The following is a 26980-nucleotide window of genomic DNA, read 5'->3' on the forward strand; positions in this document are numbered from 1 at the left end:
ATGGAAGACGAGTTTCACATGATTGAAAAAAATAAGACATGGCAACTCGTTGAAAGACCGAAAAATAAAGAGGTTGTGGGCGTGAATTGGATTTATAGAATAATGCACAAGTCAGATGGTTCTTGGTTAAAAAATAAAGCGCGTCTAGTGGCCAAAGGATATTCACAACATAAAGGAGTTGATTACCTCGAAACATTTATACCAGTAGCTCGAAATGACACAATCAGAACCGTCATTGCTCTTGCAGCTCAAAAAGGATGGAAATTATATGAACTTGACGTGAAATCAGCCTTCTTGAACGGAGATTTAGAAGAGAAAATCTATGTAGATCAGCCAGATGGTTTTGTTATTAAAGGACAAGAAGGAAAAGTTTACAAGTTGAAAAAGGTATTGTATAATCCAGGCACCTCGTCAATGGTATACCCATATCGACAACTACTTCCTGGAAAATGGATTTGTTAAAAGTAAGATTGAGCCAACTCTCTATGTGAAGAAGCAAGGTATGTCAATTCTTATCATTGCAATTTATGTTGATGATCTGATTTTTACTAGCAATGATGAGCATATGATAAATCAGTTCAAAAGTGATATGATGAAGAAGTATGAAATGAGTGATACGCTGAAATGATGTTAAAAAGGTTTAATATGTATGGTTGCAAAGCAATGGCAACACCTCTTGTAGCAAATGAAAAATTGATGAAAGATGACGGTGGAAGAAAAGTAGACAGGACTTTGTATAGAAGCATTGTTGGAAGTTTAATGTATCTTACGACAACTAGGCCGGACATTATGTTTGTTTCTAGTTTGTTGTCCAGATATATGCATTGTTGGAAGTTTGTGGGCTTTGCTATTTGTTTGTCCTTGTTGGTTGGGTCGATGTGCAACTGTGGACTCCATGTGTTGGACATAGTCAATATATTCATGGAGTCTTTTAGGTGTTTATCAGTTACGTTTGGATAATGAGTTGTAATAAGAAGTTAGTTGCCATGTTCTTCTAGTTTGTATGTAGCTAAGTCATTTATTTCTGTTTATGCTTTTCATATATATGTACGTAGCACTCTTATAATAAAAGTTAACACTTAGCATACATTGTGTATTTCCCAGTTATTTCATTAAACTCTAACTCACTTATTCACAACAATTTTTGTTATGACCATAATATGAAAGACACATTTTTTATTAAAAATATGCAATTTTAATTGATGAGAGGTATTTATATATTTAAAAATAAATTATTTGAATACAATGCACAATGCAGAATATTTTTTTTAATGGTATGTACAATGTAGCTTAACTACAATATAAACCAAACATTTTTAAATATTATGTAATTTTGGATAGTAAGAGATAGTATAGCCAAAAATCAATTATTTTAGGAGTAAGGGGCACATTTATTTTACAAAGAGGATAAGGACAAACAATAAATAAGTAGTAATATATGAATATGTATATTTATCCATAATATATTTTTAAAGTGAAACAATGATTTTTAGATTATTAAGATATATGCATACCCATGATTTGTTGGTGGTTCACCAAAAGGACACATGAGCTATTTGAAACTGGACTATACAAGTATCCCTAATGGAAGGGTAAATGACTAATTGTTAATTGGCACAATAAAATATTATTTAATCTCTTTAGAAATAAATTGAATAGTCCTTCAAGTTTGCAAAGTTGTTTAATTAAAACTTGAATATCTTTTAATTCTCAATAAATTAAGATTTGAATGTTATTTAATCTTATATTTATGAGCTTGAAGCCACAAAATTTAGCTGCATCAAGTCACCAATGCCAAATTTTTACAGAAGCTGTAGACACATTCCTTGAATAAATGGATGCTCTCTAACATTTTGAAGGCGATCAATCAATGTATTATAAATATTTATTTTTCAAGCTTCTTTAGCTTCTTTACCAGCTATATTAAGGTTGATCAATCAATGATATTATAACTATTTACTTATCAAGCTTCTTTAGCTTCTTTATGAGCTAGATTTTAGTAATCATTTGCCAATTTGATATTATTTACTTTAAAGATTACCGTGATAAAGCCTTTCATTATTTCTCCTAATAGCTTTTTTATAAAACTTAACACATAATTAATATAATATATATTTTACTAATTAAAAAATCAAATAGATATATCTGAGTATTAAAGTATGACCATGTTTTTTAATGGTCATATATACAGGGAAATGGTGATAACTTATATAAGATTTTATGATGGCATTGTTGTTTAATCATATAAACTTTCTTGTGATTGTCCAGAGAATACATATATGAATAATTATAATGATACACGTGTAGTCTTCAAACATGTTGGATGCATCTATCATCTAAATTAGAGAACACGAACTTTCAATGTTTGTACGTACTATTGGAGCACGCTACTGAGTACTTGTAAGCATCCTTGGAAGCATGAGTTTTGTTGGATATGCCTAGGATCATGGAATGCACATGATCCTAAGGCGTGTAAAGGTTATTAAGAGACTCTAAGGAGAGAAGTTGTTTGGACTTGGAGCATCGGCTCAGGAATCCATCAAGAGATATGCTCAATATTATGAAACATGGGCTACAAATGAAACGTCAAGAGAGAAATCATTAGCAGATCTAAGCGAGATAAAAAATAAGAAACTTCAGAAACTCGAAACTCGAGAAAAAACATTGTTAGCAAGAACACCAAAGCTTTTACGGAAGCTTGGTAGCAGATTTTTGAATAAAGACGAGTATTAAAATGGACTTATATTTATGGATATTCTATGCCACGAGAAGCATATACGAAAACAAAGGATTTCAGTAACCACAAGGTGAGGCTGAGGTGGCTTTAGAAAGGCTCCATGATTACGCAGAGAATAAGCTGCAAAAATACTTTAGGGATGAGGCTAGCTCAGAAGAATTTAATAAAAAAAATCGTAAGGAGATTATAAATTTAACTAAGGTAACTGGAAGATATTTTTCGAACTTTCTTAAAGGATTAGAAAATGGGCCATCTGAGTTAATGTTACTCCAGTGAAAGAAAAGCATGTCCAATTGACAGATGCCTCGAAGTGTCAATACTGTACTGCCCTAAATGATTGTGACCATAACATGTGCTAAAGGTGCTTGGTGCGTAAACGGGGCTAAAACAGAGACACCATTCAAGAATTTCGAGGTAAGAGCTTCTTTAAGGCAACGAAATAAAAAAAATTCATATTTTTCAACTCAACTTAATTTAAGAGATTTTGTAAGTAGTTGCTACTACTTTGTTTGCAAGTGAACTGGTTTTGTTTTAACTTAAATTTTTATAATACTTAGATTTTGTTTTCCTTATGTTAGACAATTCCTATATTTTAATGTTTGTTTGATTGGGAATGTGAGGGAAAATGGGGAATTCTTAGAATTGAAGTATTCATTATGGTTTCTCTTGTATTCACTAGAACTATACTTACCTCATACCTTTTTGTTTTTAACGGTTGCTTTGCATGGGGTCAGCGTATTAGGATGTAAAATATTATTGTAAATTACAATTGAATATAGACATTAAGAAATTAATTTTTGATGAGGAGCCGAAGAGCTGCAAACGTCCATCACATCTCGAACCACAAACGGATTAAGCTACCAATCCACTTCGAACACGTTCATTTAATACAAACAGAAACATTCTCACACTACACATGTCCAATTCCCTCAAATTATTATACATGTAAATGGCCACATACCATTATTACATATTTGTAAAGGTCTTAAAGGAAACCCATCAATTTCGTATTTTTTTATTATTAAATTTTATATCCAGACTCGTTAGAAAATGCAGACATAATTCAAAGCAGAAAGGAACATAGGAAAAAACAGAAAGGAATATACGAGATGCTGTTAAAGAATGTGAAGAATCTATAAACATGATATTATACAATTTATGCATTCGATGACATATATATGCTTTTTTGCTGTTTCAAACCAATTTTTTAGAGAATATTGAACACAGACCATAGGTATAAATTGATCTTGGTCTTTTTCATGGATTACACTAAAGGCTAGAGCAAGAGTGAACATGTGTAGTTTATGCAGACTGCTTCTCCATTAGTTCCATCACAACACTTGCAAATCAATCCCAGTTTTCCTTTGTGTTACCTCCTCTATTCATCGTATCATTATTCATTTTACTACGAGAGGACCATCAAATAAATTTAACTAAACTAATTTCTAAATTACAAGTCATTATATTTATGGGGTTTATTTACACGCATATCACCATCATGAAGTAGAAACTTCAATCCCCTGCAGCTCCCAGTGTTATTTAGTATGAGACACCCGAGTTCATTCTAATATGTTAGATGCCTGGATATTTGATTTCAGAATTTCTCATTTGACATGTAGTCATATTAAACTAGCATTTCAAATAGTAGTTTGTAACACTTCCTATACCACATTTGAATGTTGTCATATTTTTAGTATCAAAAGTAAAACTCATTACTTGTAGTCCACCATTCCATGTCAAATGAAAATTTATAAAACCCCTTACACACACATTAGCACATTAGAATGGAATTACGCGTGTGAGATGCCACATAGCATATACTCAACAAGGAGATTAGATTATTTTCCAAAGACCTCTTCATGAAATCTATTGTAACAAAAGTACTTAATAGCTACATTAACAAAATTAGCTAATTCTTTTTCTACCATTGATACATATTTATATTAGAAACTAAAGTATGATAAATAGTCACTTAAATATTTGAATTTGATATAATGATATATCACCCGTACCCCACTATTATATTCACCAATGAATATAAATATACATGATTAAAATTGATAAACAGACAAATAAAAAATTATGGTAAAAAAACTTTGCAATCCCATCTCACATATGATTAAGAATCTCAGTTTCCAAATTATTGAAACAACTCATTGCATTCAGAAATCCTCAATAATATAACTAACCAATAATATAAAAGGAAATTTTCTTCAATTAATAGGCATTTCTATTTCTCTCAATACAATTGGTTAAAAACAAAATCTATATAATCTAAGGATTGTTCATGAAACATCATCATCTTAAAAAAAATTAATTTCAATATAATGATGTACCATGAACATCCTCAAATTATATGGAATTTGATAAACTATAACATATTTTTGTTAACAAATTTAAATATTTTTACACTATCATTATATGAGAGGTCTTCTTACTATCATTATATACAAGAATACATAAGAAAAGGACACTCTATGATTTGTAATTTGTGTATGAGGAACATAGATTGTGTAGTATTTATAGTAGAATAGAGGGATATTAAAAAAATAAGTCAATAACATTACCATTGATTTCGAAGTATAACCTATGTTTACAGCTGGATAAAATCCACAAATACAAATTTCATATATACTCATTTAATTGGTGAAATCTGTGGTAAAAATAAAGTACAATTTTTTACATATATTTATATATAATATAGTTGAACTTTTTTGTTATGACAATAATATGAAAGACACATTTTTTATTAAATAATATGCAATTTTAATTGATGAGAGGTATTAATATATTTAAAAATAAACTATTTGAATACAATGCACAATGCACAATATACTTATTTTTTTAATTTTATGTACAATGCAACTTAACAACAATATAAAACAAACATTTTTAAATATTATGCAATTTTGGATAGTAAGAGATAGTATATCCAAAAATAAATTATTTTAGTAGTAAGGTGCACTTTTTTTTACAAACCGATAAGGACAAAATATTAAGTAAGTAGTAATATATGAATATGTATATTTATCGATAACATATTTTAAAAGTGAAACAATGATTTTTAGATTATTAAGATATATGGGTACTCATGATTTGTTGGTGGTTCACCAAAAGGACAGATGGGCTTTTTTGAAACTTGGTAAAGGAAGGTTAAATGACTAATTGTTAATTGGCTCAATACAATATTATTTTAATCTCTTTAAAAAAAATCGAATAGTCCTCTAAGTTTGCAAAGTTGTTTAATTAAAACTTGAATATCATTTTTTAAAGCCTTACTGATCACAAAAAGTATCATATAAATCCTTTTTAGAGCGGCCGAAACCAACAACAAAAGATAAACTAATATCATAACATAAACACTAACATCCCAAAAAGATGGGCACCACTAACAACCTTGATAACAAGGTACTCGACAAGATCTCACCCGAAAATAATTAGATCTTTGTTTTATTGAGAAAATGATAGATAAATAAGAGGAGATGGGCGAGCGAAGGGGGGCTTGATCGATTGATGGATGAAGGTTGAAGAATGAAGAAGTGTTGGCTAGAACTCTAGTTTCGGGGGTTGACTCTCAATGCCCTAATCTTTTTTTGCGTAAAATTATTATATGTGTAAACTTGAATATCTTTTCATTCTCAATAAATTAAGATTTGAATGTTATTTAATCATATATTTATGAGCGTGAAGCAAAAAAATTTAGCCGCATCAAGTCACTAATGCCAAATTTTTCACCAAAGTTGTAGACATACGCCTCGAATAAATGGATGCTCTCCAACATTTTGAAGGCTTAATCAATCAATTATATTATAACTATTTACTTGTAAAGCTTCTTTAGCTTCTTTACAAGCTATATTTTAGTATTCATTACCAATTTGTCATTATTTACTTTAAAGATTACCTTGATAAATCCTTTCGTTATTTCTTCTAATAGCTTTTTTATACTTAACACATAATTAATATAATATATATTTTACTAATTAGAAAATTAAATAAATATATCTGGGTATTATTGTATGGCCAAGTCTTGTAATGGTCATATATACAGGGAAATGGTGATAACTTATGTAAGATTATATGATGGCATTGTTTTTTAATCATAGAAACTTTCTTGTGATTGTGTAGAGAATACACAAATGAATAATGATACACCTCTAGTCTTCAAAACATGTTGGATGCATCTACCATCAAAATCAAAGAGCATGATCTTTTTGATATTTATATGTACAGTTGGAGCATGCTAATGAGTACTAATAAGCGTCCTTGCAAGCACGAGTTGTGTTGGATGTGCACAGGACCATGGAATGCACATGATCCTAAGGCGTGTAATGGTTATTAGGAGACTGTGGGGAGAGGAGAATATGAAGTTGTTAGGCTTAGAGCATCCGCTCACGAATACATCAAGAGATATGCTTATTATTATGAAAGGTCGGTTGTAAATGAAAAGTCAAGAGAGAAAGCATTAGCAGATCTAAGCGAGATATAAAATAAGAAACTTCAGAAACTCGAGAAAAAATATTGTCAGCGAGAACACCTAAGCTTCTTTATGGAAGCTTGGAAGCAAATTTTTGAATAGAGGCGTGTGTTAAAATGGACTTATATTTATGGATATTCTATGCGACCAGAAGCATATACGAAACAAAACTATTTGAGTAACCACAAGGTGAGGCTGAGGTGGCTTTAGAAAGGCTCCATGATTACGCAGAGAATAAGCTGCAAAAATACTTTAGGGATGAGGCTAGCTCAGAAGAATTAATTAAAAAAATGTAAGGAGCTTATAAATTTAACTAAGGTAGCTGGAAGATATTTTTCAAACTTTCTCAAAAGATTAGAAAATGGGCTATGTGAAGTTGATGTTACTCTAGTGAAAGAAAAGCATGTCAAATTGACAGATGCCTGGCAATGTCAATACTGTACTACCCTAAATGGTCGTTACCATAACATGTGTTAGGGTGCTTGGTGCGTTAAAGGGGGTTAAAACAGAGACACCATTCAAAAACTTTGAGGTAAGAGTTTCTTTAAGGCAACGAGATAAAAAAATTCTTAGTTTTCAAGTCAGCTTAATTTAAGTGATTTAGTAAGTAGTTGCTACTGTTTTGTTTCCAAGTGAACTCGTTTTGTTTTTACCTTAAATTTTCATATTACTTAGATTTTGCTTTATTTATGTTAGACAATTCCTATATTTTGATGTTTGTTTGATTGGGAATATGAATGTAGTAGAATTTCGATGAAGTAATTTTAAGTCTGCTACATCTCATATGAAAGTGAAAACTACTTATAGACTTATAGTAATTATGTGATAACTGGGCAATAAAAAACAAATTAAAATAGTCATGAAAATGGGGAATTCTGAGAATTAAACTCAGAACCTCTCACTCCCTAAGCGAGAATCATACAACTAGACCAAATTCCATCATGGGTGCAAACCAAAAAATAGTTTAGAACATCTCTATCACCCCCAAAAGCCGAACAAGTAACAAAAAAAATATTTGAAGCATCCATTGTCTGGTTTTGTCTTTAATAGAAAGAGTTTATGTCGGAGAGCATTAATTTTGTAGCAAACAACATTAATTTGGCAGCAAATATTTTTCTAGTTGTCTTTCCTTTTAGACGATTATTGGATAAATAATTTTGAAGTATTCATTATGGTTTCTCTTGTAATTAAATAGAACTGTACTTACATCATACCACTTTGTTTCTAACCGTGGCTGTGGCCCGGGTCAAGCGTATTAGGATCTAAAATATTATTGTAAATTACAATTGAATATAGACAAAAGAAATTCATTTTTGATGAGGAGCTGAAGAGCTGCAAACGTCCATCACATCTCGAACCACAATAGATTAAGCTACCAATTCACTTCGAACACGTTCAATTTAATATAAACAGAAACATCCTTAGACATACAGGTGTCCAATTCCCTGCTCCAATTCAAATTAATATACATGTAATGAAAACATACCATGATTACATATTTGTAAACTCTTAAAATGAAATCCATCATTTCGTATTCTTTTTTATTATTAATTTCATATCCAGACTCGTTAGAAAATGCAGACATAATTCAAAGCAGAAAGGCAAGCAGTCGAGAAACTCGAAAAGGAATATACGGGATGTCCTTAGAACAAAGTGAAGAAATCTATAAAACCATAAAGGTTATACAAATTTATGCATTTAGTCACATATATGTGCTTCTTGATATTTCACCAATTTTTTAAGAGAATATTGTACACAGACCATAAGTATGAATTAATCTTGGTCGCTTTCATGGATTACACTAAAGGTTAGAGCAAGAGTGAACCATGGAGTTTATGCAGACTACTTCTCCATTAGGTTCCATCACAACACTTGCAAATCAATCCGAGTTTCCTTTGAGTTACCTTCCCTATTCATAGTAATCATTATTCACTTTACTAATAGAGGACCATCAAAATGAATTTAATTAAACTGAATTTCTAATGTACAGTCATTATATTTATCGGGTTTACTTACACACATATCACCATCATGAATTAGAAACTTCATCCCCTGCAGCTCCCAGGGTTATTTAGTATTAGACACCGAGTTCATTTTAATATGTTAGAACGGGTGGATAATTGATTTGAGAAATTCTCATTTGACCTGTAGTCAGAATATACTAGCATTTTCAAATAGTAGTTTGTAACATCCTATACCACATTTGGATGTATTTCAAGTTATATTGTTAGTATCATAAGTAAAACTCATTACCCGTAGTCCCGATTACATATCAAATGAAAATTTATAAAACCCCTTACATACACATTAGCGTATTAGAATGGAATTAAGGGTGTGAGATACCACATAGCATATAGGCAACAAGGAGATTAGATGATTTTCCAAAGCCTCCTTCATCAAATAAAAAAACGATATAACAAAAGTACTTAAATAGCTACATTAATAAAATTAGGTAATTATTTTATGTGGGAGAGCATTAATTTTGTAGCGAACAACAGTAATTTGCAGCAAAATATTTTTTCTAGCTGTTTTTCCTTTTTAGACGATTATTGGACAAACTATTTGGAAGTATTCATTATGGTTTCTCTTGTAATTAAATAGAACTGTACTTACAGTCATACCACATATTTCTAAACCGTTGGCTGTGGCCCGGGGTCTAGCGATTAGGATCTAAAATATTATTGTAATTACAATTGAATATAGAAATTAAGAAATTGATTTTTGATGAGGAGCCGAAGAGCTGCAAACGTCCATCACATCTCGAACCACAAATGGATTAAGCTACCAATCCACTTCGAACACGTTCATTTAATACAAACAGAAACATCCTCAGACTACACATGTCCAATTCCCTGCCCACTTATTATACATGTAAATGGCGACATACCATTATTACATATTTGTAAAGTCTTAAATGAAACCCATCAATTTCGTATTTTTTTATTATTAAATTTCATATCGAGACTCTTTAGAAAATGCAGACATAATTTAAAGCAGAAAGGAACATAGGAAAAAATAGAAAGGAATATACGGGATGCTGTTAAACAAAGTAAAGAATCTATAAACATGATGTTATACAATTTATGCATCCGGTCACATATATGTGCTTTTTTGATGTTTCAACCAAGTTTTTTAGAGAATATTGTAGACGGACCATAAGTATAAATTGATCTTGGTCGCTTCCATGGATTACACTAAAGGCTAGAATAAGAGTGAACCGGTGTAGTTTATGCAGACTGCTTCTCCATTAGTTCCATCACAACACTTGTAAATCAATCCCAGTTTTTCTTTGAGTTACCTCCTCTATTCATGGTATCATTATTCATTTTACTAAGAGAGGACCATCAAATGAATTTATTAAACTGAATTTCTAAATTATAAGTCATTATATTTATCGGGTTTACTTACATGCATATCACCATCATGAAGTAGAAACTTCAATCCCCTGCAGCTCCCAGTGTTATTTAGTATCAGACACCCGAGTTCATTCCAATATGTTAGACGCGTGGATATTTGATTTGAGAATTTCTCATTTGATATGTAGTCATATTAAACTAGCATTTTCAAATAGTAGTTTGTAACACTCCTATACCACATTTGAATATTGTCAAGTTATATTTTTTTAGTATCAAAAGTAAAACTCATTACATGTAGTCCATGATTACATGTCAAATGAAAATTTATAAAACCCCTTACACATATTAGCGGATTAGAATGGAATTAACGGTGTGAGATACCACATAGCATATAGGCAACAAGGAGATTAGATGATTTTCCAAAGACACTACAAGAAAAATGTCAATAGACATCACACATTAGATATCGGTTACGTTTGCCACTGATGTTAAAAGATTTTATAACAGCATCCCGTGTTTTTATGATGTATTGCCATTCGAAGACATCAGTTATTTTAAAAATGATGTCTAAAGTTACCTAAAAAAAATTCAATTCGCGCCCACCTTAATATTTTCCCCGTTAGTCAAAATTTCCCCCTTATCCAAAAAATCACCACGCTCATTAGCCAATATTTTGGTTCCCCCATTATTTTCTCTCGACTAAACACTCATCTCCCCCCCTCACACTCTCACCTCGACAACTCACCTCACCATCTCAATTCCACTCATCTCACATGTTCTCACCATCTCACCTCCCCTCCCCATCTCACCTTCTCTATGTGTTCATCATCTCGACTCAACTAAAGCTCTGTTTTTAAGCTTTGTAAGATTATCTATCTCTATTCTTAAATCGAAATGGTCTTCTCTATATGATAACAAAATTTGTAAATTGGGGTTTCTTTAAATCAAAACCCTAATTTGTTAAATTGGGGTTTTTCCAAATTGAAACCCTAATTTGCTTATATGCCTTGTGTATGGTGCTTTCATTTAATTCAATATATTTTGGAGTTATTAATTCTTTTCAATTTTTGGTTATATACGGACCTTTTTGCATACGGTTGTGGATTTAATATCTAGGTATTCATTTGTTTAAAGTTTGATTGAAAGTTGGGTTGTGTTACTCATTGGTTTATGCTTTTATGTTTGTATGTTATATGATTTAGTTTTTATGTTACGTTGTGTTTGTGACTATGTAACTTTTTGGTTATCGCATAGATCCGTCTAAAAGGTTCTTTAATTATGCCCAAAGATATAGAACTCGTTACTTCTGTGGACTGCTACAATTGAATTTACTCTTCATCGTATTATTGTTAGACACAAAGCATGTAAAGGATTTGGAGTTTATGTTAGATCTATATATTAGGGTACATTTAGATGTGATTGTTTAATATATGTGAGAATGTGAAGCTAATTAAAAACAAACCGGATAACATCATTTTCCCATATTATTTCCATTAAAAATTTATGTTTTCTTGAAGTTCTACTTGTTTACATATGAACAAAATTATTTCTTTTATCTAATAACAGTACTTGTTTTAACATATTGCGGCATTTAGAATCAATATATTTTCAGGATTAAGCATGTTGTTTGATTCATTTCTTACAATTTCTGCCCCTGGTTCTTGCTATTAGAGTAGATAAAGTCTGAAGCCTTTGAGCACCTTTTTTCTCAAGGTACCTTAGAACTTAGATTTTTTCGTTATACCACGTGTAAAGGTTAATAATTAAAAGATAGAGAAAATAGTAAATTATAAATATATTTTTAAATTAGTTCCTTATTTAACATGTTTTTTTGCTTTTCCAGCCTTTCATCTTCTGTCATTTCTAAGTATATGCTTTTATTTGTTTGGTTTGAAAGACCAGATTGTGTCCAATTATATTTTCATCTTGATATATTTAAGCAGGGACAAAGGTGAAGTATTAGCTGAAGCTATGTAGATAATGCAATGTGATGATAGAGTACATGACATGCAAAGAGTTGCAGCATTTATTAAAGTTTGGCCACATTTTCATTGTGCTTCGGTGTTGCTGAATCAATGGCTGGTATATTGTAGTTAACTCACAGCTCTTTATCATTATTATACGAGTAATTCTTTTTTATGATATGCAAAATTGTGAAAAAATATTACACCTCTGGTTACTCTGAAGCATCTTCTTTAAAAGAATGTAAAATATTACAGATCTGGACTTCTACTCTTAGTCACCTAATGTTTTACTCCGGAAAAGTGATAAAATCAAATATACTTCTCCAAATAACATTTCTTTCATTATATTTTCTCCAAATATAATGATAATGAAAAAAATGATGAATATTTATGGTGATTTTTTGGGAAGATATAATACTGTTGTATGCACTTGTATATCAGTAACTTGGTTTCTTAAATTAGTTGTAATGACTGGCCAACTGTCGGGACACAATTTAGAATATATCAGCCTTCTTGTGTATGGTTAAGTTGTCAACTAAATGTCTCTATATCATGTTATGTCTTGTCAGCATCATTTGTTGATGCCTTATTAACATTATTTGCAGATTTATCACCCTTATTCTTCAGACCCAAATCTCAATATATTCCAAGATTAAGCAGGTTGTATGTATGCGGCTTCAGCCATTCACTGATTCTTTGTAGGCATCAACTATTGAGCTTGCTGGCCAAGGTTGTGTAGCTTATTCAACAGATGAATGATATTACCTTTGTGGTCAATGTTATTTCTATGAAAAGTGTCTTTGACTTGTGTTACAATCCAAGGTACATTGTTGAAGGCATTTTATTACTATCAATGACCTACTCTGTACTTTTTCTTTTAAAAGACCTGCTCTACTATTTCTAGTATTTTGCGACCAACACAATATTTAGTTTGTCGCTAAATGATCTGAATAGAGTTTTTTTCACTAGCAATGCAACGCAGGACACCATGATAAATATAAATTATAATGTCAAAAATTATAAAGCAAATAGGAGTATTCAAGCTTTGTTGAATTATTTTGTATATATGTTACATGTTGTAATGTACTAATCCCTTCTCTAATTAAAATTGTTTATAATTGGTTGATAACATACTTGGTCAATTAATTATTGTTTTTATTATTCTCTTTTATCCGTGATGTGGCCACCTTCCACACCTATAAACTAGAATTCTTGCTCAATCTGATTTTGTTCTTGATCAAGTATACTATGGTTTTCTCAAAGTTTATCTAATGGAGTTGGTGTACAATAGTTTTGTAGGTTTTAATCGAAGGACAAGAAGAAGAGATTCTAATACATTCTTTTGTATTGGAATCTCATTTGTCATTCTCATTCATGTTTCCATTATCCCAAAGGTCCCTAATTTTTTATAACTGCTAACAGAAAAATATGTATTTTATTTATCCTACTAAAAAGAATTAATAGTACTGGCCATGATTGTTCTTCCTACAAAGGGGCATAAGCTATCGTATATTTAAGTGCTAGTTTAGAAGACTAAGTTCAGATATTCTTGACCTTAGCTTGTAAATATTCGAAGATTTTACCTAGTAAAGAAACTTTGGAATTCAAATATACCTAAATTATTTCTTTTAATGTTCTCAGAGTGTTTTGTACAGGGTTCAATTGACTTGTTACGTATCGACTTTTTTTTGCAAGACTTGTCACATATCTACTTTAAATGTAATAAGCATAAGTTTTCTTCGATTGTTGACTGCATTGTGTTTTCCCACCTTTTCTGTGAACTGGCTTTAGATTATGGCTTCTTGAGTATTGTGCTACTGATGAAGCTCTAAGCGGCATGCATCCTGGACAGGTTTGATTCCCTTCTTTAACAGTTTAACTTGTTGTTTGCACACTATTTCGGAGCACTTGTGCTTTTAAATTCTTCACCTTGACAGCATTATTAATTTTTAATTTGTTGTTTGCAGATGCAATGCTCACTCAATTCAACAGTTAAACCATAAGATGTTATTTTGCAATTCTATTTGTGCAAATGATTTGTTTCAAATTAGTGCAACCATAATTGGTCCAGTGTTGATTGAAATATTTAAGGTGCGAAGCTGCAGGACTAGAAGATGCGTTGTGTAAATGAGTAATGATCACTCCTAAAGAAGTTATAAATGAAGTCTTTGTCCTCTTAGTGCAGCTGTTAGCAGGGATGGGTTAGCTAAGATACTATATTCTCGATATTTATCTTATCAGGGATGCTTAGCAAGCATATAACATAGTTTGGTTTTGAACGATTCTGTAATAAAACTAGATACTTGATATTTATGTTATTGAATATAAGTGTTTAGTTAGTTCATTATTTAATTACTTTCAATGAATAAATACTGATGTCAAAGAAATAATTGTTCATCAGTTTTAATGAATAAATACTTATGTCAAAAAAACAATTGTACATCACTTTTAATATATAAATACTAATATCTCAAAGGCAATTGTACATCATTTTTAGTGAAGAAAAACAAATGTCAAAATGGTTGATATACATAGATTTTTCCTAAAAAAACTGATGTCAAAGAATGACATTTTCAAGTCTAAAAGGAACATAGACATCACTTTGTTTGGGATAAAAACTATGTCTAAGTGATAACATAGACATCACCTTTTACTAAATAAATCGATATTTAATAACTAATTTTTACATCACCTAAATAAAAATATTCCATGTCTATGTGGAAAAAAACATAGCTCATTATATGTTTAATTTATTGTAATAGGTGCAATTTATTTATTAAATTATTTATTTCTCACATTTTTTGTAAAAAAACAATGCATGGACATCAGTTTTTTTTCTAGAAACGATGTCTAACCAAGGACATCGGGTTATGGCCGATGTCTAGAATAGACATCCCGACATCAACATCGGGTTGCCAAACAACATAGACATCGGCCAAAAACCGATGTCTATGGACATTTTTCTTGTAGTGAGACCTCTTCATCAAATCGATTGTAACAAAGTACGTAATAACTACATTAACAAAATTAGCTAATTATTTTTCTACCATTGATACATATTTATATTAGAAACTAAAGTATCATAAATCATCACTTAAATATTTGAATTTGATATAGTGATGTATCACCGGTACCCCACTATTATATTCACCAATCAATATAAACATACATGATTAAAATTGATAAACACACAAATAAAAATTATGGTAAAAAGACTTTGCCATCCCATCTCACATATGGTTAAGATCAGATTTGCAAACCTCCATCACATCTTGAACCACAAATAGATTAAGCTACCAATCCACTTCGAACACGTTCATTTAATACAAACAGAAACATCCTCAGACTACACCTGTCCAATTCCCTGCTCACAATTCAAATTATTATACATGTAAATGACAACATACCATTATTACATATTTCTAAAATAAAACCCATCAATTTCGTATTCTTTTTTATTATTAAATTTCATATCCAGACTCGTTAGAAAATGCAGACATAATTCAAAGTAGAAAGAAACATTGGAAAAACAGAAAGGAATATAGGGGATGATGTTAAATAAAGTGAAGAATCTATAAACATAATGTTATACAATTTATGCATTTAGTCACATATATGTGCTTCTTTGATGTTTCAACCAAAATTTTAAGAAAATATTGTACACAGACCATAAGTATATATTGATCTTGGTCGCTTCCATAGATTATACTAAAGGTTAGAGCAAGAGTGAACGCGTGTAGTTTATCCACACTACTTCTCCATTAGTTCTATCACAACACTTGAAAATCAATCCAGTTTTCCTTTGAGTTACCTCCTCTATTCATCGTATCATTATTCATTTTACTAATAGAGGACCATCAAATGAATTTAATTAAACTGAATTTCTAAATTACAAGTCATTATATTTATCGAGTTTACTTACATGCATATCACCATAATGAAATAGAAACTTCAATCCCCGGCAGCTCCCAGTGTTATTTAGTATTAGGCACCCGAGTTCATTCTAATATGTTAGACTGGTGGATATTTGATTTGAGAAATTCTCAATTGACATGTACTCATAATAAACTAACATTTTCAAATAGTAGTTTCTAACACTCATATACCACATTTGAATGTTGTCAAGTTATATTTTTTAGTATCATAAGTAAAACTCATTACCCGTAGTCCAATATTACATATCAAATGAAAATTTATAAAACCCCTTACACACACATTAGCCGATTAGAATGGAATTACCGGTGTGAGATACCACATAGCATATAGGCAACAAGGAGATTATATGATTTTCCAAAGACCTCTTCATCAAATGAAAAACGGATTATAACAAAAGTACTTAATAGCTACATTAACAAAATTAGGTAATTATTTTTCTACAATTGATACACATTTATATTAGAAACCAAAGTATGATAAATCATCACTTAAATATTTGAATTTTGATATAGTGATGTATCACCTGTACTGCACTATTATATTCACCAATGAATATAAACATATCCGATTAAAATTTATAAACACAAAAATAAAAATTATGGTAAAAAGACTTTGCAATCCCATCTCCCATATGGTTAAGGATCAGATTAGCTCAAGTTTCCAAATTATTGAAACAGCTCATTGCAATCATAAATCCTCAACAATATAACTAACCAACAATATAAAAGAAAATTGTATCACTAATTTTTTCAATTAATATGCATTTCTATTTCTCTAAAAAAACAAAATCTATATAATCTAAGGATTGTTCATGAAACATCATCATCTTAAAAAAATTAATTTCAATATAATGATATACCATGAACATCCTCAAATTACATGGATTTGAAAAACTATAACAAATTTTTGTTAACAAATTTAAATATTTTTACACTATCATTACATGAGAGGTCTTCTTACTATCATTCTATACAAGAATACATAAAAAATGGACACTCTATGATTTGTAATTTGTATATCAGGAACATAGATTATGTGCGTATTTATAGTAGAATACAGGGATATGAAAAAACTAAGTCAATAACATTACCATTGATTTCAAAGGTATGTTTATAGCTGGATAACATCGAGGAAATACAAATTTCATAAATACTCATTTAATTTGTGAAATCGTATACACATGGAAAAATAAAGTACAATTTTTTACATATATTTATATATAATATAGTTGGACTTTTTTGTTATGATAATAATCTAAAAGACACATTTTCTATTAAATAATATGCAATTTTAATTGATGAGAGGTATTTATATATTTAAAAATAAATTATTTGAATACAATGCACAATGCACAATATACTTATTTTTTTTATGTTAGGTACAATGTAACTTAACAACAATATAAAACAAACATTTTTAAATATTATGCAATTTTGGATAGTAATAGATAGTATATCCAAAAATAAATTATTTTAGTAGTAAGGGGCACATTTTTTTACAAAAATGATAAGGACAAATATTAAATAAGTAGTAATATATGAATATTTATCGATAATATATTTTTAAAATGAAACGATGATTTTTTGATTATTAAGATATATGCATACTAATGATTTGTTGGTGGTCCACCAAAAGGACATATGGGCTTTTTTGAAACTGGACTATACAAGTGTCCCTATTGGAAGGGTAAATGACTAATTGTTAATTGGCTCAATACAATATTATTTTGATCTCCTTAGAAATAAATTGAATAGTCCTCTAAGTTTGCAAAGTTGTTTAATTAAAACTTTTATATCTTTTAATTCTAAATAAATTAAGATTTGAATGTTATTAAATCTTATATTTATGAGCGTAAAGCCACAAAATTTACCTGCATCAAGTCACCAATGCCAAGTTTTTTCACAGAAGTTGTAGACATAAGCCTTGAATAAATGGATGCTCTATAACATTTAGAAGGCTGATCAATCAATGATATTATAACTATTTACTTGTAAAGCTTCTTTAGCTTCTTTACCAGCAATATTAGGTTTGATCAATCAATGATATTATAACTATTTACTTGTCAAGCTTCTTTAGCTTCTTTACCAGCTAGATTTTAGTAATCATTGCCAATTTGCTATTATTTACTTTAAAGATTACCCTGATGAAGCCTTTCATTATTTGTTCTAATAGCTTTTTTATACAACTTAATACATTATTAATATAATATATATTTTACTAATTAGAAAATCAAATAAATATATCTCGCTATTAAAGTATGGTCATGTCTTTTAATGGTTAAAGTTCATGTATGATATTTGGGTCCATGAACCTAGCATACCAAATTTACCTTTGCATAATTATTATGGTTCAAAATTTATACAGACTATACGTTGTATCCTCTAACAAGGTTTAATGATCTATATCTCTTTGGAAAAGGCATGATATACATATGCCTATGCTTGTATAATACTTATATAGTAAACTATACAATAGTGTAAATCATATATGCAGTAAAATAGTATGACTACATAGCTTGAGAAACATACCGCCCCGGACCATTTATAACCTAACCATGTGCTAGTTCTGTGATTTTTGAAATGACCATGATTTCGAGGTATGTACAGACTATATGCATAATTTGCACTATTTTAATGTATCAAATTTGATTGTGCAGGGTTGATAACTTGACATGAGCAATGAAAGCAGAATCATGGCTCACATACTTTACATGATACAAAGTGAGCACTAGCTTCATCCCTTTGCTTGGTTTTGAAGTAAGATTAATGTAAAGTCAATGACAATCTGGTTAAGTAGTGACAAAACAAGAATTTAAAATATCACGAGCTTAAAAAGTTTATTACATAATTTCTTTTGTTAGCGGGGAATGAAGAGAAGAACTCTTCTCTTCTAGTTTTAAAATTGATTTATTTTAAATAATGAGATTAATTTTGTAAACAGTTGTGTAAAACCCACTTAAAAAATGATGAAAACTGTTGTATGTTTCAGTGCACATATTTTTTTTAAAAAAACTATTGTCTTTTCATATTTTTTTGCAATGGTTTAAATCTTTTACACCATTATCTTTTTAAAAAAAATATTAATGACAACAGTTTTAACTAGTTAAAAGAAATTTATAAACTGTTGTTTATGAAAATATCGAATAAGTTAATAATAATGGTTTTTCTACAAAACCATTGTTGTTAAGTTAGGTAGACGTTAGTTGAATAAAGAAATAGTTGTTTAAAGAATTTTCTAATAATGGTTAGTATAGAGTACTCGTTGTGAATTCTTGATTGTAACCAGTATTAAAAAACGTTGTTGAATCTCGCTTATTAGAAGTGTATAAACAACCGTTGTCCAACCTTCGATCACACGAGTGTTGGATACACAACGGAAAAACTACCTTTCAGACAACTAAAAAAAAATAGCTGTATGATTGCAAAATGTTGTAGTGTGAATCAACAAATTTAACAAATGCTCAGAAGGAGGCCTTAAAGGAGACTAGAAAGAAAGATGCAAACGCCCTCTTCTTTATTCAACAAGCTATATCAGAGAGCTTGTTTCCTAGAATTATGAGGGTTGCAACGGCAAAAGAAGCTTGGGAAGTTTTGCAAGAAGAATTCCAAGGAAATTCCAATGTAAGATCTATTAAGCTACAATCCCTCAGGAGAGATTTTGAGAACTTGAATATGAATGAGTCTAAAAATTTGAAGGATTATTATTCAATATTAAATGAAATTGTCAATCAAATGGCTTTGTACGGTGAAGTGGTTACCGATAAGAAAGTTGTTGAAAAAATTCTGATTAGCTTGACTGATAAATATGATGCTATGGTGTCCATTATTGAAGAAACCAAAGATATTAACACATTAAAATGTGGTGAGTTGATGGCATCATTACAGTCCCATGAACAAAGATTGATGAGACACTCCGAAAAATCCATTGAAAGTGCTTTGCAATGTAAGCTCAACTTAAACAAAAAGGAATCACCGTCTCAGAGTTATAATGGAGGAGTATCATCAAGAGGTGGCATGTTCAATAGAGGAAGAGGAAGAGGCCAAAGAGGAAGAGGAAAAAGTAATTATAACAGATGTTTAGGTGATGCAAGTCAAACAAACAAGTGTGAAATATGCAAACAAAGTAGCCATACGGAGAAGGATTGCTGTTTCAAAGGGAAGCCTCAATGTCATCATTGTAAGAAATTTGGACATTTGCGAAAAGATTGCAGGTTCAAAAATCAGCAGCAAGTGAATGTATCTGAAGAAAAAGAAGATGGATATGCAGTCTTTTATGCAAATTGTCAGGTCACAAATGAGAAAAGTAGCACTACATGGTTATTGGACAGCGGGTGTAGCAATCACATGACTGGAGGCAGCACAATATTTACAAAGATTGATAAAAGTATTACCCCTGAAGTGAAAATGGGAAATGGCATATTGGTTCAGGCAAGAGGCAAAGGTACGATATGTATTCAAACAAAAGATGGCATATGATACATTAATGATGTTTTATTAGTCCCTGATTTAGATCAGAATCTACTTATTGTTGGTCAGCTCATAGAAAATGGATATGCTGCTTATTTTGAGGATGGTACTTGCACAATTTATGACAAAAATAAAGGCAGAAAATTGGTTGCAAAAATACAGATGAAAAGGGGCAGAAGTTTTCAGCTCATGTTCAATTATGATGCTGATTTGGCCTTAAAAGCACACCTGAAAGAGGAATCCTTGCTTTGGCATAAAAGGCTTGGACACATACATTCTCAAGGGCTGAAGGAACTGAAAAATATGGTGTATGGGCTGCTTCAAGTTGAAGATAACAATGAAGTGTTTGAAGGGTGTGCCATGGGAAAGCACCATAGAAATTCTTTTTAAAAAGGAGGATCGTGGAGAGCTGGGGGACTGCTGGAGCTTGTTCACAGTGACGTGTGTGGACCAATGAGGACTCCTTCACTTGCTGAAAATAGGTACTTTGTTTTATTTATTGATGATTACTCAAGAATGACGTGGGTTTATTTTATGAAATATAAGTCTGAGGTCTTTAGCATTTTCAAAAAATTCAAGAAATTTGTAGAAACACAAAGTGGTTGTTACATAAAAGTTTTGAGAAGTGATAGGGGTAAAGAATATACCTCTAGAGAATTTAATAAATTTTGTGAAGATGAAGGAATTGATAGACAACTCACGGTTGGTTACTCACCTCTACAAAATGGAGTTTCTGAAAGAAAGAACCAAACTGTAGTGAATATGGCCAAATCAATGTTAAAGGAGAAAGGGTTGCCAAATTCATTCTGGGCTGAAGCAATTCATACTGATGTGTACTTCATTAACAGATGTCTAACTAAGGCAGTTAAAAAAATGACTCAATTAGAAGCATGGTGCAGAAAGAAGCCTTCAGTAAGCCATTTAAAGATATTTGGTTGCATTTGTTATGCACATATTCCGAAAAAAAAGACATAAACTGGAAGACACAAGTGAAAAATGCATTCTTCTTGGTTACAGCTCAAAATCAAAAGGATATAGGTTGTATAGTTTAAAGAAGAAATCAATAATCATAATTAGAGATATGTTGTTTGATGAAGGAGCTAGCTGGAATTGGGAGAAAGAAGCATGTCAAAATCAAACTATTACATTTGAAGCAGAAGCTCAAAATGAAGACAAAAATAATGATCAGTCATCACCAGCATCATCACCATCTGATCCATCTTCACCTACTGATCCATCATCACCTTCAAGTGATAGTGCAAGATCGTCAAGTTCAGGAAGTACTCCACTGAAAATGAGGTCTCTTGGTGATATTTATGAGTCGTGTAATTTTTGCATGACTAAACCAACGAGTTTTGAGGAGGCAATTAGAGACGATGTTTGGAAGAAGGCAATGGAAGACGAGTTTCACATGATTGAAAAAAATAAGACATGGCAACTCGTTGAAAGACCGAAAAATAAAGAGGTTGTGGGTGTGAATTGGATTTATAGAATAATGCACAAGTCAGATGGTTCTTGGTTAAAAAATAAAGCGCGTCTAGTGGCCAAAGGATATTCATAACATAAAAGAGTTGATTACCTCGAAACATTTATACCAGTAGCTCGAAAAGACATAATATGAACCCTCATTGCTCTTGCAGCTCAAAAAGGATGGAAATTATATGAACTTGACGTGAAATTAGCCTTCTTGAACGGAGATTTAGAAGAGAAAATCTATGTAGATCAGCCAGATGGTTTTGTCATTAAAGGACAAGAAGGAAAAGTTTACAAGTTGAAAAAGGCATTGTACGGGTTAAAGCAGGCACCTCGTCAATGGTATACCCATATCGACAACTACTTCCTGGAAAATGGATTTGTTAAAAGTAAGAGTGAGCCAACTCTCTATGTGAAGAAGCAAGGTATGTCAATTCTTATCGTTGCAATTTATGTTGATGATCTGATTTTTACTAGCAATGATGAGCATATGATAAATCAGTTCAAAAGTGATATGATGAAGAAGTATGAAATGAGTGATACGCTGAAATGATGTTAAAAAGGTTTAATATGTATGGTTGCAAAGCAATGGCAACACCTCTTGCAGCAAATGAAAAATTGATGAAAGATGACGGTGGAAGAAAAGTAGACAGGACTTTGTATAGAAGCATTGTTGGAAGTTTAATGTATCTTACGACAACTAGGCCGGACATTATGTTTGTTTCTAGTTTGTTGTCCAGATATATGCAAGATCCTAGCGAGGTTCACCTTGGAGCAGCCAAACGAGTTCTTCGTTACACGGAAGGAACTGTGGCATATGGAATCAAATATTTTAAAGGTGAAGAGCTAAAATTAATTTGTTTTTGTGACAGTGATTGGGCAGGTTCCAGAGATGACATGAAGAGCACAACAGGCTTTGTGTTTTCATTTGATTCAGGAGCATTTTCATGGCAATCAAAGAAGCAATATTCAGTTGCACAGTCATCCGCAGAAGCTAAGTACGTAGCTGCTGCCCTGGCAACATCACAAGCTATTTGGTTGAGAAAAATTCTGGAGGATATTGATGAAAGGCAAAGAAACGCAACAGAGATGCTATGTGACAATAAGTCAGCCATATCTATGGCAAAGAATCCTATCTACAATAGTCGTACAAGGCACATTGCTGTGAAACATCACTTCATTCGTGAGAAGATCGAGGAAAATGAGATAAAATTAGTCTATTGCAAGTCTGAGGAGCAAGTTGCTGATATATTCACAAAGGAACTTCCAAAAGAGAAGTTTCAAATGCTGCGTAATCTGCTGGGAGTTCAGGAACAACACATTAGGAGGGAGTGTTAGAAGTAATGTGTTTTTTAAAGACGTAGTTATCCTATATAAATCTGCTTTTAATATCCAGGAAAAGGAAACACTTCTTTCCCTGGTGGTTATGTAACTCAACAGCCACAACCTTGTAGTATATGTGGTTGTTATCTAATGAAATAATATATACTTTTCCAGTACCTTTTTCTCTTATATAATTCATGATATGTTTAACAAATAGAATATTACTACAATATCTGAGACACTCTAATGCTTTTGACTAGAATATCATAATATATCGACTCTGAACTTTGGAGTTTCTCTTAGTTTCTTTTGTTTAGAACAGTTTAGGAGAAAACTTCCATGTCTCCGTCAATTATAAATTTTGTAGCTATATTCATTTTGAAAGCATAATATTTTTCCTTCAGCCATACTTTTATCCGAGGCAAACCATAAGCTATCACTCATATGAGTTTATTTAAGGTTTCAAAGTTGAATTTCAAATTTATTTAATCTACTCGGTAGTATATGAGCTTTGTCCTTACAGTTATCTCTTAATCTTTTTTCATTATAAAGGGAAATCGAAACACAATGCCTGTTTCAAGAGTTTCCCTACAATCCCCTAATGGGGCTACTCGGGGTCAGGTTTGACTATGTCTTACCTACTCAAAATTAAATAAAATATGTTTATACAAGCTGTACCATTTTAGTTTAATTATATGGAGTAAAGTAAGTGTAATATATATTAATAATTAACAGGCTCATGACATTCACAATAAAGAGCTACTCAGAAGACGGGTCAGCCTGAGGAGAAGGTAGAGCTGATATTTTGGTGAATTATATTCATGTGACTTGTTTATAAACTTAACATACCTCTGATTCTTGGAAACAAAAATAATATTAGAGCATATAAAGAAGCCTATATACACTAATTCAAATCTATGTTAACGCATAATATGGGCCACCTAGACACTTCATTTTGTATAAAGTTGTAACTAATATCTTTATAATATTTATATTACACATTACACAATTATGTTGCACAAACTTTATCTAGCAACTATTGTGCAACTAAAGTGAATTTGATAGATTGTTATGGATGATAGAATCTTATTATATAATTTTTCATATGTAAATAAGATTGCTGCATTCCTCCTTTATTCGTGCTAGTCTCACTGTGTTGGTAAGTAGTATATTAACTACAGTTGTATAATATCATGGATATTTCCACCTGTTGTCTGTACATATAATTCTTCTTAAAATAGGAAAAGAAGAAAATCTATTTATGCTAAGCTTAATTTGATTTTAACTTTCAAGCATATATCTTGGAAATGTAAAACTGATCTGGTTTCAATGCTTATGAGTCATGAATAAGTTCTTTAGCCTGGAATTATTATTTTTTTTTGTCAGTTTTAGCTTGGAATTGCTGGTTACTTTATTTTAGCATCTTTTTATTTTTTATTTTTTTATAATGTTTTTTCTGGTCGTTAATTTTTATCTTCACTTAGTTTTCATACCAATTTCTCAGGTTTTATAATATGATGGTAACAATGGTATCAAAAAATATTCCCTGTATGGATCAAAATGATAAAACACCTAGAGACCAAGTTGAAATTTCCAAGGCTGCGGACAATTTTAACAATAGGAAAATAGTTATCTCAAGTTATTTCTTTTTTGTTCTTAGAACTCAGGTAACTGTGTACCATGTCTTATTGGCTATGCTTTATTGGTTCTCTATTTGGATGGATAACTACAACTCGTTGACACAAGTAGCTACTAAGTCGAGTCCTCAGTTTGGTGCGCATTTGGTGATTATAGATTTAATTGCAATCTTTTAGTGATGGACTTGTTCCCAAATCATAATGCATTTCTTGTCTAACGATCTAATGAAAGCTAACTGTACTGGATTTACCTTTGGTTATAAGATATAGCTTTATTTGATACACTACAACAAAATAGGCCAATTACGATGGCCAGCTTACGACGGAATAAAGTGTGCGCCCAACTTACGACGAAAAAAAGTAAAACGTCGTAATTATTTATGACGAAACACAAAATCGTCGTAAGTTTAGTATTTTATTAATAAAATTTTTCACGCCACGATTAAACAAAAATGAAAATTATTTGAAGTTGCTACGATTTAAACATTTGTTTGTAATAATTATTTTTATTAAATATTGAAAAAAAAATATTTAATAAAAATTTACAACGAAATATGTGCGATGAAAAAAATCGGATCGTCAAATTTACGACATAAATTAAAATTCGTCGTAAGTTATCAAAGAGCGAAATTTAACTTTTTTCCAAAATTTTGGCGGGGAAAATATTGAACATCCAATTTACGACGGAAATTAAAATTCGTCGTAAATTATTCAAGATGGAAATTTAACTTTTTCCCTAAAATTTTGGCGGTAAATTTGACTTTTCTCAATTTTTTTGCAGATAATAATTTATGACGGGTTCTATCGTAAATTAGCATTTATTTGTTCGGGTGACATTTAAAGAATTTCAGTAAAAAATTAAATATTTTGATAAAATAATGTAATATGAAACATTGATTATATCACTAATATATATATATATATATATATATATATATATATATATAATCATCCATACAGTTGGATCGTTCCAAAATATTTTTAAAATAATCGTAACACCAATTTAGGAATAAACACTAGTTAACAATACTAATCCAACTGATGCTTCACTAGTAAATTGGCAAATGAGATAAAATTATTTTGACATTTAATTTTTGTAATGTCACTAATATATATCAATTAAAATCCATATAGTTATATCGTTCAAAAATATTTTTAAAATAATCGAAACACCAATTTAGAATTAAACACTAGTTAATTGTACTAGTCAAACTAAAGCTTGACTGTTAAAATGACAAACCAACTAAAATTATTTTGATATTAAATTTTGGTTATATCACTAATATATATATATATATATATCTATTGACATCCATATGGTTGGATCATCCAAAAATATTTTTAAAATAATCGAAACATCAACTTAAGATTAAACACTAGTTAGTTATACTAGTCAAACTCATGTTTGACTGTTAAAATGGCAAACCAAATAAAATTATTTTGATATGAAATTTTGGGTATATCACTAATATATATATCTATTTACATCCATACGGTTGGATCGTTCAAATTTTTTTTTAAAATAATCGAAACACTAATTCATGATTAAACACTAGTTAGTTGTAATAGACAAACTCATGTTTGACTGTTAAAATGACAAACCAACTAAAATTA

At 30.8% G+C, this 26980-nt stretch overlaps 1 protein-coding gene across 1 annotated transcript; it reads left to right on the top strand.

The window, feature by feature from the left end:
• On the top strand, window positions 1-22959 carry LOC141702909 (uncharacterized). Its single transcript, XM_074506499.1, has 5 exons — window positions 1-387; window positions 19902-20907; window positions 20965-21286; window positions 21951-22444; window positions 22574-22959. The coding sequence occupies exons 1-5, from the start codon at window positions 1-3 to the stop codon at window positions 22957-22959; spliced, it is 2595 nt and encodes an 864-aa protein (XP_074362600.1).
• The last annotated feature ends 4021 nt before the right edge of the window (window positions 22960-26980 follow it).

This window comes from Apium graveolens, unplaced genomic scaffold, assembly GCF_009905375.1.
Source record: "Apium graveolens cultivar Ventura unplaced genomic scaffold, ASM990537v1 ctg5887, whole genome shotgun sequence".
NCBI lineage: Eukaryota > Viridiplantae > Streptophyta > Magnoliopsida > Apiales > Apiaceae > Apium > Apium graveolens.